Source organism: Vidua macroura, chromosome 10 (assembly GCF_024509145.1).
Source record: "Vidua macroura isolate BioBank_ID:100142 chromosome 10, ASM2450914v1, whole genome shotgun sequence".
Classification (NCBI taxonomy): domain Eukaryota; kingdom Metazoa; phylum Chordata; class Aves; order Passeriformes; family Viduidae; genus Vidua; species Vidua macroura.
Genome location: NC_071580.1, coordinates 11,857,035 through 11,881,908, shown reverse-complemented (window position 1 = coordinate 11,881,908; position 24,874 = coordinate 11,857,035). Strand labels below are relative to the sequence as shown.

General features: G+C 43.4%; 1 protein-coding gene across 3 annotated transcripts in view; it reads left to right on the top strand.

The window, feature by feature from the left end:
• MB21D2 (Mab-21 domain containing 2) overlaps positions 1–24,874 on the top strand; it is an 83,091-nt gene that overhangs the window by 23,554 nt on the left and 34,663 nt on the right. For 2 of the 3 annotated variants that reach the window (XM_053986812.1, XM_053986811.1), the window contains exon 6: positions 346–550. In XM_053986812.1, coding sequence (XP_053842787.1) covers positions 346–550 — 205 coding nt within the window. Of the gene's footprint in view, positions 1–339; positions 551–24,874 lie in introns of those variants that run through there. The other variant, XM_053986810.1, reaches the window with a different exon arrangement.

Sequence of the window (24,874 nt, the reverse complement as noted above, 5' to 3'; positions counted from 1 at the left end):
GACGCCGGCAGCGGAGCAACCCCCCCCCGCGGCCCCGGCCGGCGCGGGCAGCCCCCGCTCCGCTGCGCTGCGCACCCCCCGGCGCGGCAGCGGGCGGGCGGCTCCGCGGTGCCGCGGGCGGGGGCTGAGCCCGCGCGGCCGCTTGTTGATCGCGGCGGCCGGCGCCGCTCCGGGCTCCGCGCCGGCGGCCAGCCCCGCGCCCGGGCTTGCCGCTGCGCCGCCGCTCGCATTCTTCCATTTCAACAGTGCAAACCCCTCCTTTTTTTTTTTTTCCCTCTCCCTTTCTTTCCTTTTTTTTTTTTTTTTTTTTTTTTTTTTTTTTTTTTTTTTTTTTTTTGCATGAAGATGGCGGCGCCTCTCGCCAGCAAGGCAGGGTCCGCCGGCACCACCAGCAAGCCTCCCTTCCCGGAGCTGGATTTCCGATCGGGAGCCAGGGTGGAGGAATTAAATAAACTCATCCAGGAATTCACCAAGCACGATCAGAGGGAGTACGACGACCAGCGAGCCCTGGAGATCCACACGGCGAAGGACTTCATCTTCTCCATGCTGGGTAGGGCAGGGACCGTGCGGGGCGGGGCGGGGGCGATGCCGGCCGGGGACCCCCGGGCAGGGCTCCCGGCGGTGCGGCACCAGCGGAGCCTTTCCCCGCGCCGCGGGCGCGCCGGACTGGGGGTCCCCGGCCTCAGGGCGGCTCTCACCCCCAGGAAACTAATTTTTCCTGTCCTGTCCAACTAGCCTTTGGCAGCGATGTATTTATAAGCACAGAGGAAAGGCTGGGTCGCAGAGCTGACCGGTGCTCGAGAAACACGCCGAGCCAGCAGGGCTGCAGGCGAGGCGAGTCCGACCCTTTATTGTTTTTATCCCCAGCTGTCGACACATAGGAAACACAGATTTTTAATTTTTTTTAATGGACCGCTTATTTTGGTTATTAGACCGGCGGATGCTTGTACAGGAGTATCTCCCGAACTGCCTTTCTTGCTTAGGTTGCAAAACTCGCTGCGAGTGGAGCAAGTCAGATTGTGGCGGGGGCGTCTTCATCTGTGTAAAACTTTGAATCGCGGGCAGGGATCCTTAAACCGGGGTGAAGCATGTGTTGGCCCTTGCGGAAATCACCTGGGCTCTAGCATGACTAAGGCTTCTTAAGAGTAACAGTAGAATGACTAACAGCTCTGATTCTCCAGGTAGTCAGTTTCTGATAAATATTTACCGTGAATTAACTAAGAAATCACTCAGCCGAGTAAGAGCCTTCAGGATACAAAAGGATGCTCTTTAACATGCAGATTAGGCCTTGAAATCAGTCATCCAAGTTTCAATCATTGTCTTAAACATTCTCTCAAACATTTTTGTGTAAACATCTGCTGTAGCCAGTGAATGGTTATTTGTAGCTCAGAGGTGCACATACACCCTTAAAGCATACTTGGCACAAACCAAGTGTATGGTCTACGTGTGCACTCTGAATAACCTACATCACTTTTCTCATCCAGAAACACAGAGCTGTCCTATTGCAATAATTATTATTTTCTGTCTCGAAGGATTGTCACTATAATAGACTCTTCTTCTCTAACCATGAACACACCTACGCTCTGTAATGAGAATCTATCTGTCCCACTGGTTATCCTGTAAGGTACCTGGATAAGTATAATTGCCTGCTGTATGGGATTTGCACAATTTTATATGTGTATTGCTTTTTCACCAAGGGCTGGACAGGATATAGCAGACTAAATTTAGCCTGAGAACAAGGACAACAAGTTGAAAAGTCAGTAGCATGTATATTTATAGTTGCAGTTATAAATATTTTCCCCTTCCCAGTTAAACAACAACAAAAAAAGTTGTGGTGAAGCCATGGTTGCATCAATGCCTGTAGGATTTTTGTTCTTAAAAACCTGATCTGATGGAAGTCATCCAGTATTATGATCTGATAAATTTTTCAATCAGGGCTTTAAATAACTGGCTGAGGAAACATGGCTGGATGGGATGGAGCAAAGACGAGTGGAGAGAAAACAGCTATAGCTGCTGTGTGGCTAGCAAGTAGAGAAAGCTTTGTATGATCATGTTTTAGCATTAATACTCTTTGCAGGGTACAGGGATCACATAATATCTTCCTGCCTTTTGTGGGAGAAGGCAGTAGAAGAAAGACAGAAGAATAAACTGGAGCATGCCTTTTTTGCACCCTAATGCCTTGCTGTTCATGAAACAGGGAGCCTTAGGCTGTTTAGAAGTAATGTAAATTAATGTGGTTGTCTTTGTTAATATAATGACTGGGAGATGAGCATTCTTCAGTCTTAAATGTATAGCTAAACCATTGGTTTCAACAAAAAAACTTATTTCTGTCTAAGTTGTACCTGATAATTTTCAGTAAGTCTTGTTTCTGAATAAAAGAAGAGACTTAAGGACTGAGCCCAGGACAGAAATGGAGATGGGTTTCTGATTTGCCTGCATTAGACCCAGAAGTTGTGTTCATGGATCAGATCCTTCTTAGCAAGAGAGGCTCTTAAATCTAAAAGGATTTAACTTATTAATAAATAGCTCTTTCCCCTGTGCCTGATCCCTCCCATATGTACTGCTCTTATCTCGTCGGGTGATGATAGGAAAATTAAACATAGCTTTCCTGATTTAATTACACTGGTGTGTAATTGGTGGATGAATGATAGGTGAGGAGACCTTGTGAAGATTCTCAGATGTTTGTACTCTGCATGGCTTGCCGTCTAGGTCAGACTTTGCTTTTAATTTGTATTAACTCTTTTTGATCTGGGTTGTCTTGCCCTGGCTTTAAGTAGCTGAACTCTGGGAGATCTAAAGAGTTGGACTGTGAGAAAATTAGGGAGAGGCACTACTTGTCATGTGTTTGCCCAAAATCTTGTGCCCCAAGCATTAGAAGAGGACTGCAAATGACTTATCTCTCTGGTGGGGGAAGTGAGTATTTTCGAATGTGGGTGGTTCCTGGACATTCACAGTCCCTTTCACAGCCACCAAGACCATATGGTCTTGCCAACACCCTACACCAAAACAACAGGTGTATTTTGGTGCCTCTGTTGGTAAATTCCTGTATTCACATTGATCTATGCCTGATAAATACTTGTCTCTTTGATTCAGGTATAATTAAGCTTCAGAGGAAGGAAAAGCTGCAGGAACCAAGAAAAGACAGTCTTGTGTGCTGGGCAGAGGGCTGGCTAAGAGAGGCTGAGACCAAGTCTCTGCCTGCTGGTCATGAGAGGAGCTAACTACTTATTCCCCTGGTGACTCATTTTTGGGGGGTTTTGTGCTTAAAGAGTGATAAAGAAGTATTTTTATCAAATGATGATCTACAGTCAATGATATTTTGATTTTTTAAAGTACTAGCAGTCATATTAAAAACCTTTTAAGGGTACCTGACCTAGAGAGTATTTTTCTTGCAGTACAAGTACTTTCAGGAAATTCTTTAATAAACACTGCCTGTCTCTTTCTTGTTCAGCACCTAAGTAAAAAGTGCTTTAATGCACAGACATGGTAGGCTTAAAAAAAACATATATTATGCTCTTGGGAACTAGAACATTGCATATAAAATAACACCTTGAAATTTCTAGTGCTATTGCTACCTCAAACCAGCTCATGTCATGTGGAATACTGACTCTAGAATTTTACATAGTAACAAGAGAAAGGAACAAAGATCTATGAATAAGTACAGACTATATAGAGCTATATTTTCCACTCCAGGTACACATCAGGGTTCAGTCATCTAGAACAGTTTTGAAGCTCTTTAGCTTGGTGTTTTGTTTCTATCTCCTACTGTAAGACTTCTCAGCAGAGCCAGAAGACAGATGCTTAGGACGGTTCATGCCATTCTCCTTCCTGAGAAATCAAATCAAGGAAAGGACTAGTTTAAATTGGTGCTAAAGTGGCCTTTTGGGGTTTTAAAGCCTCTAGTGTATCTTTTTGTCACTTCATGGTTACTTCTGTGGGAAGTGCCCACCAGGGCAGGCCATACTTTGAGCATCTGCAGCCAGCTGCAACTTAGAGCTGTTGACAAGACCTCTAGAGAGCTTGTCTCAGCGCCTGATACAGGAGAGGAGGTGATCCTATTCTGAGATCATTTCCTAATTCTCTGGTGTTGTGCTGGGCATGCTAGCAAGTGTTTGTGATAGAGGCAAGTCTCAGAGTGGAAGCAGGGCTGGCATCAGCAAATCATTTCTGCTGCCAATACCAGATTCCCAAATGGAGTGAGCTACCCTGCTGAGCCCCTGCATCTGTAGCAAGGCTTCCAGCTGTTTCCTGGACTGATGAGCCCCTAAAATATGTGCTGTGGAGGTGCAGAATGCTGTGCTGACAACACAGGTGTCCTCACAATAGCTTGCCTTTATCAGCAGCTTCTACAAGGAAAGAATTTTCCAGTCTCCCCCTGTACCTGAGGTCTGTGTAGCAGAACAGCGTTGGCAGTGTGACTCTTGTGTGGGTTTGTGTGGCATTTTTTTTCTCCCCTTCCCTACCTGCCATAACTTGCTGATAAAATCTATTGTAGATTAGATTTCAGGCATTGTTTGAAGTGGTACCTGTTTAGGTGTGTGTCTAGGATACATCATGGAAATTCTCTGGTTCCTGTTGTAGTGTCAAGCTGATGAAATAGCAACAGGATTGGAGTGATCTCTCTAGGGTTAAATCTTTTGTGTGTGTGCGCCTTCTCTCAAGAGAAGCCAATCATGATAGGAGCACACTGTACTCTGAGGCCTATGTTAATAAAGGCTCCCTGCTGGCATTCCCTGTGCTGCTGAATGCATAATGCACAGCTGTTAAAAACAACCTTACTCTATCACAGATTTCATTTCTGGCTTCACTTGTGTCTCCTCTCCCCACAGACCACGTGTTTCTGTATTTGCATTTGAGGCTGCGGGGGTTTCTTAGTGGTTTTGTTTTTCCTAATTAGGGGACAGTGTACTAAACTGGTAAGGTAAGCCTACAAAGCATTGGTAAGCCTACAACCCTTCTATTTGGTTGTACCTGTCAGAAATGAACCTATTTCATCTCACTGGGAATTAGTTAAAAAAGGTTTGGTAGCCTCCTCTGTCTCTTTCTTCAAAGGGATTGTTGGTCCATATATATGTGTGTCATCAGTGAAAATAGATTGAAAATCTTTCTCTCAATTTGTTTTAAGATGCTGGTATTTTACTTGCTCAACTACTGTTTTGAAACATTAGTCTGTGATGCAAAGTATTTAGTGTAATAGCTAGGAACATGTCCTGAGGGCACAAATTCTCATGGCAGGCTTGTCAGACTGCCCACCGCCTGTTCCTTCAGTCTGTGGAAATATTTGTAAAAGATTTGGGAGAATACTTGCCAAGCCCAATTATGCAATTATGTTTCAAGGGCAATTTTATAATTACAGTGGAGGATGGTAACCAGGATACAGGAGTTGTTGAGGTTTTGACTTTTCCTTTTCTTTCCTATGTGACTTTGCGTGAATGCTAAAATATTTGGGGCAATTCTATTTAGAAACCAGTTGTTCAACTTTCTTTTAAGCAGCTGGCTACTTTTATAGGTGAAGCTAAATTAGAGATGACTCCAACATTTCTCAGGAAGGCTGGAGGACATGTTTTATTATAGCTTTGGTAATCTGCAGGTTGGATGTGTACTCAGAGACTTAGAGTAGCCCATAGACAAGGTCCAGTCCAGAGGAAACTCAAAGGGTAAAAGTCCTCCCTGGACTTCTCACAGAGAATCTCCAAGCTGATCAGGTTTTTTTTGGACAGTTGAGATTGCCTGTCGCAATTTTTATTTGACAAATTCCAGGTTCCTGCTTTGTCTCCTGCACAGCTGAAACTTTTGCACTTTTTCTTGGGCCTTGATGTGTGCACTTTTGCATTGAGGTGCACCTTTAGGGGAGTGTCCCAGTCCTTTTGCTGCAAAGAAGGTTTTCCCAGGCACACCTCTGGAATCTTCTCCTGCCCTGTTTGTACTCTGCAGGATTGGTTAGGTGAGAAAGTGGCAGGGAGAGATGTGGCTAAGGCCAAGATTGCCTTTTACCCTCCAGTCAAGGAGTTTTGAGTCGCAAGGGGTGCTTCAGCATGACACTGTGAACAGTGATTGAGAGGGCAAATTGCACTTCCAAGCATATCTATGTGAAACTCTGTGCTGGCAGCTGCAGGTAGAGGCTCTGGAATAGACCTGTCCGGTTTCTGTGAGTCTAAGAAAAATGACCTGCCGTTGAGTCCATCACCTTTGTCTGGGTGATGCTGATGTATGAAGCTCACTTGAGAAGCAAGAGCTGTAGATCATTTGGTGTGAAAGGAGAGGCTTAAGAGTTAAGTGCATTATATAGGGTGACATATCTCCTGGGTTTTCCCTTAGCAACAGCTGGGGTGGTAAGTTCCATGTCCTAAAAGAAAACCATTAATTCTGGCCATTGGCCTGCTATCCTCTGAACAAGGAGAAAATTCCTTGAGAGTGACAGTCCCTTCATGTGTACAACATACTATGTTACATTTAGACGGTCTTTTATTTGCTTATCTTTGGGGTATGAAACAAGCAGTAGAGTAGCTGGAGTTCAGGGGAAGGAAAGGGGAGTATCTGCCCTGGATTTTTCCTTTGGAAAAGCAGAAGACCTATCATAGGAGCTAAGCGGAAAACAGCTTTGGGGGTTGAATTCACAGAATGTCCGTTACTGGAAAAAGAGCAGTGAGCCTGCATGGGAGCAAGGGTGAGAGAGCTGAAAAATGACCTTTAGCTGCATGGCTCAAGTTATTGGTCCGAGTCTTGTCCTGGTGACTTGCAGAGCATGTGAGTTCAGGAGCTGAACTGTAGCTTTGTTGGAACTCACAACCATATTTCATCGTTCCCTATCTTAACTATGGATTTTATATCCAGTGAAGTTTTATGACTTCTGTTAGCACAAACATCTCCTGTTGTCTGAATAACAAAAATATAGGAGTTGGCTTTTCTTGGTGGTTTTTTTTTTTTTTTTTTGATTGGGTATTTTTGGGTGGGTTATTTTTTGGTTTTTTTGGGGATTTTTTTTTTCTAATGGAACTGGAAGGCAGCTTATGAGAATTCAAAATAAATCTTTCAGCAGCAGCTGATGTTCCAATTGACAGATGCAGCTATGGATTTTGCTGTGTTTCATTAAGAGAACTCCACTGTTTGCTTTCATTTCTACCATCCTGTTGTGTTCCTTTTTACTGTAAATAGCAATTGTCCTGGACTGAGTAGATTAATCTGTGCCTTAGTTCTTCAGCCAAACTGACAGGTCTCTGAATCATGTACTTCTACAGTAGATAAACTTTCTGCAGTTCTTTCAAAGCACTATTTCAGTGACTGTGTGGTTGTATAGGAATCATTCTGTTTGAAGAAGATAGATTCCCTGCTCCCCAACATATTTGACTTTTGAGCTTTTAATAACACTAGATGCTAAAAAAGTTACAACAATCTTATTAATGCATTGTTTCAACTGTCAGACAGTCTGATTTTAACCTAATTTAAAGCACTTAATTAGAAGGTTGTTAATGTATTTTGTTATGAGAATGCTGGTGTCAAAAGTACAAGTACCATTGAGTGGGGGTGATTGGTTGCTCTAAGGTTCATAATATCCATGTCTTTGACACAGCAGTGGTAGCTGCTGCCACCCACTCATGTTTAGGGCTGTGGGCAGACATTTTCACAGCATTGGGTGGCTTCAGCTGGTAGAACAGGAGGTGGGTGGCCTCTATTTCAACCTAAGAAAATCATTCTGTGGGTGAAACACTGAGTCAAAGTGAGGACACCCTAGACCTCTGTTCTGAACTGCCCCCAAATTTATACAGATCTATGCAAGTTTCTGAATATAATGATATGTAGTAGGGCCTTGGTACTGTGAGAGGCCTTCCTTGTCTCCTGTGCTTCAGCAGTCTGTGAAAAATGGGGTGGTACTGGAAGAGTGGAACATTGTGGTGCTGCAGTTTTTAATGACAGGATGGTTTAATCATGCAAGTCTCCATGTAAAGGGAAGTCTGGTTCTAAGAGTCGTGCCATGAAAAGTTTTTAAATAATGAAGGCAAATAGTTGCCTGTCATTTGGTGTTATCTAGTGGCTTTGAGATCGAGTAAAATTCAACCTCTATGAGAGAGATTACAACCTAACTCAGTTCTAGTAAGTAATCTTATTTTGTACTGAATGGACCCCAAAGCAAAATTGGGACAAATTAGTTTAAATAATGCATCCTGTCCATACTGTGCATAGTGATGCAATTTGGCAGTGTCAGGCAATGTCACTCAGTAGAAAGCAGCAGTTTGGGACAGAAGGCAAGGGGAAAATACAAGACATGGCCAAAACTAGAAATTCTGCTTGGCTAGCCATTAGAAGTGATTTTTTTTTTTTTTTTCCTGTCCCATGACACACTTATAAGGTCATAATTTAGGAGAAAAGTAGAGGTTTATGTGTGGGATGTCATTGATCTGCCAAGAGCTTCTTTATGTGGCTTGCAGTCAGACCATACAGAAGTTCTTCCCCCCATTGATGGAGTGAGAGTTCATAAATGATTTGGTCCAGAGCTGCTGAGCAGCTAGAAAACACTTTCAGTTTCATCTGGAAATAACAAAGTCAGTTCTTGCTTTACTGCATAATCTGCTAGGCAGTGTGCTTTTTTTTTTTTCTAAAATGTCTTGTCTCAACTCTCCCATTCCTGTTTGTGGGATCTTTTGGCACTGCTCCACAACCCTCTCTCAAGGATGGATGTTTTTATTCAGTGGTGCATATTTGACCTGATTTAGAAAATTAGGTTCTGAGGTTGTGAAAGAGTGATACTAAACATCTATCAAAAATGCTGAGACAAACATTGCAATTAGCTTCTGTGTGCTTCCCTTCAGCATTTCTACTCTTGGCATTTTAATAGTCTGAAGAGCTATGTCTCTGTGGTGCTTTGGGTGACTCCTTTTGGAGATGAATCCTGTGCTAATAGCTCTGGCTGTGTCCGATCCACAGGCACGTGCTTGGAGATATTTTGTGTTTGTTTTGTACCTCACTAATTAATGTGTAAGTTAGTGGTAGAACAGCAGGAAGGCTGCGTTTGCTGACACTTCATGAAATAATGATTTAATCCTTTGTGACACATTCCTGCTGAGTGTTAAAGCTGATAACTCTAATCTCTGTCTGTCCCTAGCTCGGTGCAACAGGAACCTGTTCTAGAGGGCATTTTGCATGATCTTGTGAGCTCTTGTAGGTACTTTGTGACCAATTCATGTAAACTTCTTTCGTACATTGCCACTCTTGAGCATGATTGTACAGGATTGTCTGGTGCACTGAGGAATCTGAAGTTGAGAGCAAACAAAGGGGCTAACATTTGTCTGCTTCAGATGAAGTAAGGGGTGTCCTGTGAGCAGCAGGGAAATGTCCTCATTTCCTTCTAAATGCACTTCTTCCTTTGCCAGCAATCAGAGCAAGGCATGGTTCTGTTGATCCAGAGGTGCTCCTTGACAGTGCTTTACACTAGTTGGGAAGGGGGAATGATGGACCAAGGGGGTCTCAGTGCCCTGAGCTGGAGGACCACGACTGAGACAATGATCAACTCCCAGTCAACCATGAAATTCCATGGGATCTGCTGCTCCAGTTGGATCCTTACAAATCTGTGTGGCCTGATAGGATTCATCCAAGAATTTTTAAAGACCTGTTGATGTTATCACAAAACCTCTCTTAATGACTTTTGAGTGGTCTTGGGAATCCAGAGAAGTCCCAGCTGTCTGGAAGCTGGCAAACATTTCTGATTTTCAAGAAGGGCAAGAAAGAAGACCCCAGAAACTACAGGCCTCTCAGTCTCACTTTAGTGCTTTGTAAAGTTATGGAGAAGATTATTCTGGGATGTATTGAAAAACACTTTGAAGACAACACAGTCATTGATCACAGCCAGCACGGCTTCATGAGAGGAAAGTCTTGCTTGTTTAATCTGATTTTCTTTTATGACAAGGTAACAACCTAATTACCTTACCATCAGGTACAGCATCACCAGCCAGGCAAGGGAGGGGATTATTGTGTTCTGCTGTGCTTGGGGGCAGCCTCACCTCGAGTGCTGGGGCAGTTTTGGGCACCACAATGTAAGAAAGACACTAAACTATTAGAGAGCATCCAAAGGAGGGCTGTGAATGGTGAAGGACCTTGAGAGGAAACCTGTGAGGAGCAGCTGAGGGCACTCGGTCTGTTCAGCCTGGAGGAGACTGAGGGGAGACCTCTGCACTCACAGCTTCCTCCTGAGGGGAAGAGGAGGGGCAGGCACTGATCTCCTCTCTGCGCTGACCAGTGACAGGACTGAGGGAGTCGCCTGAAGTTGTGTCAGGAGAGCTTTGGGTTGGATATCAGGAAAAGGTTCTGCCCCCAGAGGGTGGCTGGGCAGTGCCCAGGCTCCCCAGGGAAGGGGTCACAGCACCAGCCTGGCAGAGCTCAAGAAGTGTTTGGGCAATGCTCCCAGGCACATGGTGTGACTCTTGGGGATGGTGCTGAGCAGGGACAGGAGTTGGACTTGATCATTGTGGGTCTCTTCCAACTCAGCAGATTCTGTGATTCTGTGAAACCCACCCCTCTTCATTCTGTGTGATTCTGAATCCTGGGTGTGGATGCAAATCTGTATGCAGGGATAGCTGAGAAACTGCTCTGCAGTAGTTAGTCCTTGAGATACAACAAACAAAGCTTGTTTCTGTTCTGGCATGGACTGTGAATTGCTGTTGAAAATAAACTTTTGCTTTAATGGTATTAAGTAAAAAATGTGCAGCTCTGCAAATAGAGAAGGAAATGTCACTGTAACAACACTTCAGGGCCTCTGAAATTCATCTTTTACAGTTGCAATACAGTGTGCTGAATGGCAGATCAGGTATTGATATTGGCCCCTTGATATAAGGCCCTTAAAGCTTGAGTTGCTGAAATATCTGTATTTTGTAGACAGTAGGACAACTGTGTGCTAAGAAATCAGTAACTTGAAGAAAATAAGAGGAATGCAAGTCTCTCTGCCAACACAGCATGTCTCTGACAAGCTGAATTAAATGCCCATGTTTTTTTCCAACGAGCAAGCTGTAATGCACATCTAAGTGCATTATTGAGAAAAAGGAACTATTACGATTTGATTGAGCATCTCTCAGAGGCTTGCATTATGTAATAAGTTGTCTGTAAAAGTTTGACCCTGAACCTGCATTTTTTCTCAATATTCTGTGAATTTCTGTGGATGTGCAAAGTTTACAGTTGAAGCAACAATGTTACAGTGAAAATAAGCCCTTGACACAGTCTTGTAACATCAAAGAAAGATTGTTTCTGGGCAGTTATTTTTATTGTCTTGGGGAGAGATTCGTATGTACTATATGAGCACTTAGCGAAACTATTTTCATATTATCAGAGCTGCAGAGTTAAGTTACAAGTTTATCTTGGAAAATCAAAGTTTAAAAAATAATTTTGATCCTCTTAAATCTAAATCCTGGCTCTGAACTAGGGCACTTATGAGTTACTTTAGAAACTAGACAAACCCTCTCACTCGTTCACCCTAAAAATGAGGAATCATCTTTTTATCTAAACTGCTGCTTAAAAATTCAGGTAAAGAAATAGGTGTTTAAAAATCTGCTCTTATGCTGAGACCAGTCTTGTAAGACATTTCTTGTATATGTATGAATCACTCTATTGTTCTGTGTATGTCACTGAGTTCTCAACTTTTTTTAAGTGACTCTTTCTTTACCTTAAAATGTGTATATGCCTTTGTTTTATTCTATGTGGAGGTCTCACCCCCTCTCAACAGAGCTGTTCCAGTGTGACAGGCTTCACTGGGCCAAGGCCAGCGCTACTTGGCGAGGACTGTAGGAGTCCTGTGGAAAAGATTTCTGTCTGAGGGAGACAGGAGTAAGGGAGACAAATGAAGAAAATCCCCAGACCCACAGCATGTTGATAGACCTCCTGTTGTTCTTAATTCGTGTCTGTAAATGGCACTGGTTTCCGCTGTTGTGCACCAAGACAATAATAAATAACATCTTAGCATTTATATACCACTTCACAATTTTCAGTGTGTTCAACACACATTAACTAATTCAGCTGAGATGCACATATTCTGTGAGCAAAACTACTCCTCTTGCTGCCCAGGGGAACCTTTTATTACAGCTGGGACAAAGCTTTTCTTTTTACTTTTAACTGGAGCTGTTGGCAGGAATGTTCTGTACAGGGCCTGTGTCTTTCTTCCTGAAGGTTTTTAGCATTTGCATGTACCTCTGTTTGCACAGGAACTGGACCACTCCCAAGTCATAGGTGATACTATGAAAAAGATATGCAGGGGACTTCTCTTTGTATTTTGTGCTGCAAATATGCAGACCCAGGGTTAATAGATTTGTGGTTTCAGAAGTCATTGAGTTAGCAAAGATGTGGCTGCATTAAGTTCATATTTCTGTGCTTCCATAAGGTCTTCAGGGAACACCATCTCTAGTGGTCCTTGAGGCTCAGGAAGAGAATAAGTCTCTGTCAGTTTTGACTATGATGGATCATCACACCATGTGCTGAAGAAAATTGAGGATGCCTAGTGGCTTTGGTGCACTAGATCCAGCACCTGCTAGACCACCAACCTGCCTTTTGGGGCAGGAGAAAGCTCAACAGAAGCCTATTGCCATGTAAGAGGTGTTTTGAAGGCAATTAAAGACATTATGCCCTATTATTTATAATCCTGATTCCCAAACATGTCGTTTGGGGTCCCAGACATGCACTGGCATGAGTCTAATCTGTCTGGCATTTGACTCGTTTTCTGCCTTGGCATTTTGCATATGTGTATAGAGCTGGTGAGAGGGAGTTTGATGCATCCCTGTCTGCATCTTCAAGCTGGGCAGGATTGGTTCCACATTTTCTTTCCAAGAATAGCACCATTTTAGCATTCCATTCAGGTGACTAGAAGATAAGCATCTTATTTAATCAGGTCATATAATGTGGGATTAATGGTTTACCTTGGAAATAAGTGTTTTGTAGTCTTTGTACATTGGTGCCTGGTGCTTCAGAATGGCTTTACAGTTGTAACTCTTTTTCTGATCTGAGAGGTTTAGTTACAGCTAGTGGTCACATTTTGAATTTCCTCTTTGTCTAATCTTATAGTAACCTTCTGGTTTAGAAATGATGCCTGCACGTTTGACCTGAAACTGATTCTTCAAGACCAACATTGAGTATAATTTTGCTATAAATTGCTGCGTGAACCAGGAGCACCATTAGCCTTTTAGTGACCTAATTACACAGGCAGGTAACATTTTGAGATCAGAACTCTCATCTTGCTACAGCTCTTCCTTCAGCTAACAGTGCATGAGAGAAGAACAGCATGTTTCTTGCAGGTGATGATTTCTCTTTCAGTGGCTTTGATATCCTCATTTTGTGTTTGAAGGTAATGTGCAGATTGCTGGGTGGCGTCACTCAAAGTGACTGACTGAGCTGCTGTAGCATGTGAAGATGTCTCCAAGACAACTGATTTCCTGGTCAAACAGCACATTGGCTTCTGCCACAAGACATTTTAAGGGAGTTGGTGAGCTGAAGGAGCAAGATATTTTAACAGTTAATTATTAGCACTGTAGCTGCCAAATGCAGCTCAGAGTCTAAGGCTGAAAATGTACCTATTAAACACTGTAAATTAATAACTTTAAATAAAAAGAATTGTGTTATTTGATTAGCAAATGGATTTATCAGAAAACTTCTACCAAATAATAGGAATTAATTCCCTCCCTTCACAGTTCTTTTCCTCCAGTTGCTATGTGTGGAATTTAGGACCTTCTTTTACTCTCACATTTCATTGTCTATGTCCCTGCTACCTTTCAGCTTTGCTTTTTAAGTATTAAATGTGCCATATTTTTTCTAAAATATACCCAAAAAATCAAGTGTTTGTTTCCATTTTCCTTATGCTCTTAAATTCAGAAAGGTTTAGTGACTCCATTCTATTCTAAAGTTAGGATAATAAAAGCTTGAAGCGTTGGATTTTTTTCCCTGTGTTATCCCCTCCTCCCAGTCCCCTTTGTCTCCAGAGGAGCAGTGTTACTGAACGGGTATAGAACATTTTGAATTTTTTCTTCTGCATTTCAAATTTTAAACTTTTCTTCTGAAAATATTCCTATGTCCATCCTGTTTCAAGGTACTTGGTCCAAGCCAAAATCAAAAATAGCCACATTTTTTCCTGCCCTCCTTGCAAGGCTTGGCTGTTCTGCTCAGCTGAACAAACCCCACCTTTGTCTTCGCTTTGGAATAAGAAACAAGCAGGCTTGTTGATTTCTGCTGCATTAATACTCTCCTTCCTCACAGATTTGTGGTGCTTATCAGGGGTAGGGTGGGAGCTGCTGGCTGCTGTTTCCATGAGATCTCCAGGAGGCTGCTGCCATGTGGATCTCCAGCCCCAGAGACAGCACAGACTGAAGGAACACGAGCAAAATACGCTTTGTGCAATGGTGGGTAGTGAGAGAACAGAGAGTGCTGAGAATGCTTGAAGATTTTCAAATAACGTGCAGGAGAGACAGGGGGTTGTATCCCTTCGCTGACCTCTGTCCCATGGCACATTTGAACCTGAATTCTCAGCTAATAACCCCTAAGCTGCCTTCTCTGAGCGTGCCTGCATTCGCTGGGGAATTTTAGGAATGTGCATTTCAGCACAGTGTTGCTACTGCTCACCCTCTGTTCAACTAAGAGCTTTAGAAGCTGGTGTGGGATTGGTATTGCCAGGGTAAAACCCCATTGTGGTTTGCAGTATTCTTTAACTAAAGATTTATTTTCCTGGGTAAGGTTCCATTTAGAACAGCAGGAGTCAACATCAAAGAGCTGGAGAAAGGCCTCTTCCCTTTCCCCGACACAGCACAGCTTCAACCCTTTCCCTTCACCATCCCATTTCCCAATTCCTTTGTTTTTAAGTTAGTACAACTTCAGTGACTGGAATATTGAAGAGACTGTAGTTAGTTTTGTATTGCTCACAATTACAGGAGCAATTGATCTGAAGAAGTAAGAGGAGAGGTGGGAGGGTAGAGCTAGTATCACTGGTGCAAACCTCTCTCTTTTGATGTCCCCTCCTTGCTGATGCAACTCCATCTTTAGCCTCCAGCCACTTAAGTAGTTCCTGTTGGAGGATGTAGGAGGCCTGCTCTTGATCCATGTGGGAGGAAGTTAGGAAACTGGTCATAGAGGCCCCACCACCTGCTTGGCATTGTGCACAGCTCTGTGAACTGTGTGCCTTTGCTGCATGTGTGTCTCACACAGCAAGGCAGCAGGAGTCTGTGGGTTTGTTTTGTAGCAGATAGGGTAACCTGGACACTCAGTCCATCCCTGTCTCTGTTTCTGGTGGTAGTTGAAGGTCCTTCTATTTGCTTTGAAAAGCAGCTGACAAAGGAAGGCAAAGCAATTTGTATCCTCAGCAGGGCAGAAAAATCATGTGACCAGCATCTCTGAAAGATCTCAACAGTGCATCTTGGAGTCTCATCCAAACTGTGTTAATGCAGAATTCCTACATGTGCAGGCATTCAGTGCCACACTTGATAATTAGGTAGTGATTCAAGCTGTTTGAGATCCTACATGCAGTATGAAAAGCAACCTGGACCAAAATGAAAACCCAGGGTGATTCTGGAGGGAAATGTAAGGTCATTTTTAGGATTACTGCTATTCTATTGTGCACCAAGGAAGATAATGCTCTGCTTTGCACTACAGGTCAGCATTGTTCTGCCTTATTCCTCATTTCTTGGTCCCATCTATTTTAACTGGCAAATATTGGTTGCTTGAGCACCTCCTTTTGTGATCCTGCATCTACTCATCTTGGTGCTGGACAAAGCAAGGGTTTGAAGCAATCCAGGGCTTGTGTTCTATATAAAATAGACTTAAATTTATTCCTGGACATCTTGCAGCAAAGCTATTTGTGCCCTGCCTATGGCCTGGCTTGCAAGCTGCAAATGTCTGGATAGGATTTATTATCTCTGACCATAAAATTTTAAACTGCTTTTAATGGTAGATATTAAATCACTGCTGCCCCAATTCCAATCTCTCTGCGGAATTTCTGAGTTCCTAGGAAGGCATTTTCTCTGCCAGTAACCTTTGGTTTCTGAGAGCGGAGGCTGTTCACAGGATGATGAAGCACTAGTTTGGTCAGGGATCTGTGTGCTGGCCAGTGTCCAGGCATCTGTCGGGCTCCAGAGAGCAGAGCCAGGCAGACCTGGTACGGCTGTGATGTGACTGAGGGATGTTTGTATTGGTGTCTGGGTGCAGACACTCTGCTGGGACACAGGGACTGAGTGTCTCTACTCTTGGCTTTGTTCCTCCCTGATTGAAGTATCTTTGACACAGCAAGAAAACTGGAATTCAGTGCTTCAGCACTGAGCTGCTTACAACAAGCTATTTTATTTTTGCACATGTCTAATAAATACTGAACAGTTCAGTGTTGTCACTCAATGTGGCTTTGTCCCTTGCTGCTGGGAGTCTGCATAGATTTCTCTTGAGACTGGCAAAATGCTTCCTCTAGGATGGCATGAGATGCACACTGTTCTAGCTGAGGCTGTTGTTTGTCAGCTTTGCCTAGAGAGCAGTGGCAGCACTAAAACAGAATCTAATGTTTCTTAAGTCAATTAATAGCCTTAAAGCCCTTTTCATGAACATGCACAGACAACTGTGGCAGGTGGGCAGGAGATGTCTTCCTTGCCAAGGAGGGGGAGATGCCACCTTCTGTGCTGCATTTGCAGGGGAGGCAGAGAGCCACCCAGGGCTTCCCACTCTCAGGTCTATGCACTTTACACTGCTCCATCTTCCTCATGGCAACCTAGCTTTCCATTTCATCAGCAGGAGTACCATTTTGTGTGTTTTGCTTTAACCCAAAGCTGGACATCATAGAAAATAGTCATCCAAGACTAGGCTGGTAGGAATTGTTTAACATCAGCATATGAGAAAGTCTTGAAAAAATTTACAGTGTTGTAATTTATGCTGTGGCAGAGTTTTCCGGAGTTTGTGCTTGACTGAAGCAAGATAACTCCTGTCCCTAATGTGGTGTTTAAAATCACTGTTGATAGCAGTGCCTGCAGTGATGGCAGTTGGAAGCAATCTTCTGGACCAGAGTAGCCAAAATCTTAAAAACATTAAATATTTGATAATTTTCATCTTCTGGAAGATCTGTGCCGTCTAACTCGGGGGTATTTAACTTCCCTTATGGTGGGAAAGGCAAGCTGTCATCAGTAGAGACTGGTAATCCTGGACCAGGGTTTAAGCAAAACCCCTTTCAGCAAGAATGCTTTCCACAAGAGGTTCTGCCTGTGTGAAGTTAAAAGGAGACTCTGACTTTTCCTCTGCTCATTCTCACACCTCTAAAGGTTGAGCAGTCCATTTTCCCAGTGCTGCCGTATGGCTTCTTCCCATATTAGAAAGGAAGTTGCTGAATATGGGCATCCCAGGGTGCATGCGTCTGTCTGTCTGGACCTGTCCCATCAATTAAACAGGAGCTGACGTCATATTTGAAGGTCAGCTGTTTTATAACCTAATATTATCCTTTTTTTACCCTCTGGGTTTATTATCTCTCTCCAACCTGCAGCTCAGCACCATCTGGTGCAGGCACACAAGGGAAAAAGATTAGAGAAAGTAAAGCAGCTTTGTTCACTTCCCCCATTGCTTCTGATGTACAGAGGAGTCGGCAGTCTCTTGCAATATTAAATTTTAAGTGGTGGGAAGGGCTGGATCCTGTTTGCTATCTGAGGGAGGGAAAAATAGTCTGTGCTTACCACCAACCTGTCAGAAGTGTCTCAGGATTCCTAAGGGTCTTACTGTGGCCCCTAAATGTACTTTGCTGGCATTTTATTTTATATTTAAACAGTCTTGGCTTTTTTATGACCTGTTTTTCTCAGCACATATATTTTCCTTACCTGTAAATTGCCAGAAGCACTCCTAAATGAGGTACATGTGCAGTGCTGACCCCAACTAGAGTCTGCTTTGGAGGTGAAGATCTCTGAGCACCTGAAGTGCATTTACACCTGACAGAGCCAAGCTGTCACACCACAAGTATGTTATGCCACACAGAGGTAGCTCCATCTTCCCTGGTGACATCTGTCTGCACATACCAGGGAGTATGTGCAGGTGAATATTTGCTTATCCAGCCTCAGCCTCCAGGGAAGACACACCAGTTGTTTCCATTTCATAGGCAGGGTTGGGTTGCACACAAGCTTCACCCTCTCTCCCACCCTCCCTCCTTCTTTTTCTCTGTCCATCTAGAGGTGTGATTGCTTTCTGTCCAAACTGCATGGTGCTTATTTTCTGTAAAGGCAAAGTCTTTTCTTTCAGTAATAAAATGATAATAATTCTAGCATGCTGATCTCCTCGCCCAGCCCGTGTACTTGCAAACTACTATCTTGTTGCTTTTCTTCAATGTTTCAAATTTTGGATTTGGCTATTTTGAAACAAAATTTCTTTAGGCATAAATAACTATTTTTGGCTATTGGGAAAGAATAGATAATTGTTGGACACAAATAAAAAAGTTTAATTATGAAAACAGTTGGCTGATTGTGATGCATGGCATGTACATGGCACTGTATCATAAGACTTTTTTGTCTAACTTTCCCTTGGTGCTGTGTAGCCTTCTCCTAGACTGTGATTTTGTCAGGTCAAGGACACTTCATACAGATTTCTAATTTCTGGAGAATAGATCAGCTTGGGGGGGCTTTGTGGAGGGTTAGTTTCAATTTTGCTCTTCTAAGAAAAAATGACATTGGTTTCTAGCTTCTCCCATTATATAAAGAATCTTGAACAAAGAAAGGTAGAGTTTTAAAAGAGGAAAATGTATTTGGAAACAAGGAGGAAGTTCTGTTTTTTCCCGAGCTTTAGGTTTAGCTCCAATTTGTAACAGAAAGGGGTTTGTCTCCTTTCACACGTTCTGATGCAATTCTTTCCACTGAGATGTATTTAAGGTTGGGATTGAATTTTCTCCTCTCCTAAATCAGTATAATGTATGGTCTTCAGTATTTGATTCAGCTTTTCCTGTCCCCAGCATCTTGATTTATACAGGGCTCTCCCTATGGAAGATGCATAGCAAATGGAGCGATTGTTCCTGCATTTCTTGACAGGTATTTAGGTTTGTGAAGGGTACTTTTCCAAGTAGTGAGACAAACTGAAGTCTCCACAGATGACAGTGAAGAGTTGAGAAGGCAGATGCACACAATGGAGGACCTGACCATGTCACCACAGTCTTCCTAATGTGAATCCCCATCACCTTGAAGTGAGCTTCAAAATGATGCTATGGATTCTCATTTGCAGCTTAACTTCGAAACCAGTTGTTGTATATCCTGTTTATATTTTTTAAGACCATTCTTGAAGTAATTTTAATCACTCACAGCAGTTTATAACACATTTTGTTTCCAGTCCAGACTGACACAGTTTTCTCTATACTTAAGCACTCTATAAGTAAAAAACTCAAACCCTTCTTTGTGCTGTCTTGCCATGAGGGAAGGGTAGATCTAGGAGATACTGAAATGGGGTTTGAGGAGAAAGAAGGAAAGTGCGTGAAAGGTTTGACTCTTTTTTGCAAGTTTTCTTAGTTGTTTTTAGTACTTAAGAGAAAAGAGAGATGATTTTTTTTTTTTTTTAATTCAGGTCATAATGTGGCCTTTGCAACCTAAAATGCTCCTAGACATATTGATTTTGTACTTCTAGTGCTCTCTACAAAAAGATGTCTCACTTCTTTTCAAGGACAGTACAAGACAGCAGTGCTTGGCTTGGATCATTGTGAAATCCCCTTATCTGCCTGTTCTCACTTTATTTTTCTTCCAACTCTTACAGTGTCTTCGTTGGCACTGAAAACATTCAGCCAAGGTTGATGAGGGCAAAACTTAAGCTTTACCTTAACTTCTACTTAACTCCTTGCAGCGTTTTTTCAGAGTGAGCGGAGCCATTCAAGCCTTCTTTTTATTTTTTTTTTTCTGTCCCAATGGAACAAGTAGTTTTAATCTGCCTTTTAAAGAGCTGGGAGTTCAGTCACTGATTTAGAATGGTGTACTGTGCCTGGTGGTGCTGTGCACTCTGCAAGGACCTTGGGTTCCTCCATCCCAGTTTTTTCTTCTTGACACCAGAGGATGCATACACATTATGATTACTGCAGACAAGGTTGTACTTGCCAGATTGGCAAATGTCAGACTTCAGAAAAGAGGCAGTATAATAGCTGGCTTTGCTACTCAAGATTTTTGTCCCCAAAGAGGAACCTGCTGACAGACATCTTCATGTGGCTCCTGGTGCTGTGGCCAGCGAGGCACCCACACTGTCTGGTGATGGCAGGGAGTGAACCAGCAGAACTGTTTCACCCGATACACATCCAGCAGAGCCATCCCACAATGGTCAGGTTAATGCTAGGCAGTAATAATTAAACCAGGTTATCATGCTGAAATAGAGATTTTTGGTTTATATTACCAGTACCTCTAGGACTTTTTGGCTGGGGGACTTTGTACTACAGTCTGTGTAAAAATCAGTTGAAAACTGCAACCTTTGCTTTGACATATTTTCAGGATATAAGTAGCAGAAGCATTTTAAGTACTCTTGTGCCTTCTACTGATTTGTTAACTTTCATTTGCATTGGGTTGTATTAACCATTGACTGGACTTTTTGCAGTTGCTTAGTGTTTTGTTCTTTTCTCTTTGCATCTCAGCAAAAATCGCTGCTGACAGTCTGTCAGTTTCCAGAGGTTCCTCTTTTGAGGGGTTTGGCAGGGGTTTGCTCACTGTTTCTAGTAATAATTGAGGTGGTTGAGTGAGTTATGAAGAATAAGCTGGATTGATTTCCCTTTTGCAACTGGGACTAGAAAAGCTGATTGCTTTAGTGTGCAGCATGCTCAAGGCCATGAGCCAAGCCGCTATCAATTTTACCTTCTCCTCCTGTGAAATTACTAAAGAAAAGATGTTTTCCAGATCATGCATGTGGAACAGATGTGGCTTATATTGCTAGATGATTCAGCTAAGACTGGTGCCAAAACATTTTCCAGAATTCTCAGCTGGTAGTTGGGTTGAGAGAAGGAATAACTTGATAGAAGTGTTGGGCTGGCTCTGCCCTCCGTGTCTATAACTGCAGCCATGTCAGGTACAGTTCCCTTTGATGTAGCAAAGGTCTAACAGAGTGATGGGATGAGGGGTGCACACAGAGGTCTTGTGTCATGAGGCCAGGAAGGCATGGGAGATGTGTGTCCAGAACTGGGTGCAGCCAGCCTGGGAGCCTGAAATGCATTTGTGATAGGCTTGGTTAATGTGTGGAGGTGCTTACACACAGCCTGTGTGTGCTTCTCCCACTACAACCATTCCTTTATAGTCAAATACCATCCGCATAGAGATCACCGGGGTCCTCTTGGCCAAATGTATTTCCTTCCACTTTCTGCTGAGATGGAGAAAATTCTGTTTTCATGAATAGGAATGTGATTAGCTCACTTATATTTCCCTTTGCAGTCACACTTGGCAGTCTCCCAGAAAGTCACTGGAATGAGCTTTTCTAAGGCTGTATGTATACATATAATCATGCCAGAGATGGGACTGGGCAGTTGCCTGAAAGTCTGGCACACATTTGTTTGTTTAAAACTTGCTTATATGTAGACTGAGAAGTGCAGAGAATGAGCAGAAGTGCTTAATCAAATTCAGCCTGCATGTCTTACCAGCATGGCTCTTTGGACTTCCTTGCTAATGTTGTAAATTGGAGCACTTTAACCTTAAGCTGGTTAAACGTTTATGCATGGGTGAAGTCCAAGTGAGGTGTTCTGATGGTGGTGCCTGGGAAGTCGGGCCCAAGGAGGAGAAACTGGTTATTTTGTAACCCATAATAGGGATTCAAAGTTAATCACGACTGCTGTACAAGGTGTGGTTTTTATTGCGCACAGGGCATTTATGGAGAATACAATGTAGCAAGTCTTGGCACTGGGGAATGTGCAGTCTATAGTCTTGTGTCTATGACTGTCAGAGAAGACATTTATGCAAAATGTTTGTAGAATACCAGCAGCCTCCACCAGCCAGAACATGGGGTACTAGTGGCCTCACTCATGGATGCATCAAAGGAAGGAAATGTCTACAGGGGATGGTGGGAATTGCCTCCTCTTCATGTTCCCAGAAAAAACTTTTGCTCTGTCAGTCTTCTGCTGAAATATATACTACATTCTGCCTTCAGAAAGAGAACTACAGGAAGAACTGCTGAGTCAGGAGGGGGTGGAGATGAGAAACTCAGAGTTGTCATTCTGGTCCCATGGGAAAGCAGTTCACAGCTTGGCACAATAGTTTCTCTCAGTATCTGTCCTCTGGGAGCTCACTCTATGGTTTAGTGACCGTATCTACCTTCCATGAGAAATTAGGATACCTCCTTATTGCTGTTTGGTTCTTGACTGTGCTCTATAAACCAGATCTCCTGTGGCAGTGAGCAGAGCAGCCAAAAAAGCAGTCTCTACTCGATGCCACTGCTACAGCTCCTGGTAGTTTGAAAGAAGTCAAGTGTGGCAGGCTTGGGCCACTGCACGCTATTTTAGGTGGCCTTGGTATTCCGTGGGAGACGGTGGTCCTTTGAACAGTGGGTGGAGCTCTCCACGCTCTGTAGCTGCCTGGGGAGGGGACAGTGTCTGCACACTCTGCCATGCCTCTTTCTATGTAATTATTAAATAAGGCAGTTGGGGTCCCAGCTATGCTCTGCCTTCTTTTGTGCTTAAAATGTCTGTTCTCTATCCAGCCACAGGAGATTTTCCTGCAGCTCAAAGTGCAGGGGCTGGTGCTTTCAAAGCAGGAGGCTTGATGTCCTTTCAGGTTAGTAAGGGCAGGCCCTGTCAGCAAAATCTTGCCAAGGTTCTTTCACTTTTTTTCCCAGGAAGGCTCTTTCCTACCTTTGCCTGTGTCTGAGCAAACGGTGGCACCAAGTGGCAAAGAGACTGGGCTCATGCTGCAGGGCTTTAATGGCAATTCAATTGCATCTCTTGCATTTTTTTAATGACGCTGATGGAAGAGCTTGCAGTAGGGGCTGGGTTAATAGTGCTTTTGTGTTGTTGCCAAGTTCTATTTAATGATAGAGTATTTTGCAGCCCCTAGAATTTCACTCAGAAGTGCATGCATGCTTTGGTCCTAAGCAGTAAAATGCTGCATATTGCAGACTGAGGTGTGCCTTGATAGGTGAAAAACCACCCAGCAACAATGAACCCAATTCCAGCTGGATACAAAGATGAAGTAAAATTCACCAAATTTTTATTACTTTTACGACAAAGATTTGGAATTAAACAGCATGGATGCTGTTTTGGATAAAGAGGCTATTTCATGTATTCCAAGTGTGAAAGTTTTCAGTCACATTCTGAATAAGTTGCTTAAATATCAGAAGTTTGCAGTTTCCTCCCTAGCTGTGTAACCATTGAATAGTGGAGAGGATAGAGTAAGCAAAAAATATTATTTGGAGGAAACTAATTTCTCTCTGCTCCACCTCTTCCTGCGACTAAAAGGAGGGGGAAGGCACAATGAAGACATCTGTTCCTTTGAACCCACTCACAGACTTTCTTGGTAGTAAAACTAGGGGAGAGGAGGAGAAGATATTGGTGCCGTTCAAGTGGTTGCTAATCGCTTTGAGTACTGAGGGGGTGAGCTTTTATCATGTTGACCTTCTTAGGAGATATTGAAAAGAAGCTGGCACTGACCTCTGCCAGGGTTTAAATCCAGGAGACTCAGAATCCCTTTGTGCCCCTTTCAAAGAGGAGACAAATCTCTGTGGTAGCCACGCTGTCCCCTTGCCTCAGGGTAGGCACCTCAGCTGTACTGACCCAGATACTGTGCTCTGGTCTCCTGGATGAGCCCTTCACTGCCTGTGTATCACCATGATCAGGGCTGCAGCAAACTAAACAGGAGTCCTGCAGATAAAAAAATCATCCTGTGCCCTGCCTCCCATCCACTTTGCTCTTGTTATGTGTAATGCTTAAAATCTTGTGTCTGTAACACAGAGCTGCAGGGTCCTCCCCATCCCCCCACGCCTGCTGCCTAATCTCATTGTGCTGCTTAGTCACAGCAAAGACCCCTCTAATGGGTTTAAGTGGCCGTGCTCCTGGCTGGCTGTGCTGTGCTTTCTGTCCAGCCTGGGACAGTGTGTAAGTAAAAGATGAGGCTGCACACATCCACTGACTCTGAGTCCTCCTGAGTGTCAGCAGGTGCCTGCATGAAGATTAGGTTTTCCTCTAAGTGTCATATCTGGAAACAAAGGCCTGTTAAAAAATGCCAAGGGGGTGATTTATTATTCTCAAACTAGTAAAATCTGTCCAAAACCGCTTCTATGAACTCAGCCACAGAAGGCAGGGGCAGATGGTTCCTTATGAGCCTTTCCAGGCCCTTAAAAGTGTCTTAAGGTATAAACCAGCGGCTGTGGCACACACTGGCACTGGTAAGGTTGATGAGGGACATTCTTCAGCTGTGGATTTCGAGTCTTGTCTGTATTCTTCCATGACATTCTCCCGTAGCTAACGAGGAGCTCTCAGAGAAGGGCTATCTGAGAGCTGATATAAGGTGGAATGTTTGTTCAGAGTGGGAATGGTTCTGCCTTAACCAAAGATAACAAGCAGGCAGCTGCTAAAGAGAAGAAAGATGGCTCTGTGTGATGATGCAAGGAGCAAGTTTGCCAAACCAACACAGTGGAGGAGAAATAGGGTCTTTAAGCGGCACTGTAAGCGGCACTGGAGCATGATAATATGATTTAAAGTTATGGGGTTCTCTAATTTGTGGCTATAAACCATAGGAACATATGTAATAGAGGTGAGGAAGGGCTACAGGAGGCCCCCAAATACCTCCCTAAACTGTAATTTGTGACATAGCCTTAAGGTGAGAGAGAGCACCACATCATAACAGTGCATAGAGTGTGAAGCTGAGCAAGGTAGCAAAGCTAGGCTGCTGCAGGGGCTTGAAAAAGAACGAGCCAAGCATTGACAGAAGAGGAGCAAGTGAGGCTGGTAAAGCAATAGGCAAGAGCAGAGGCT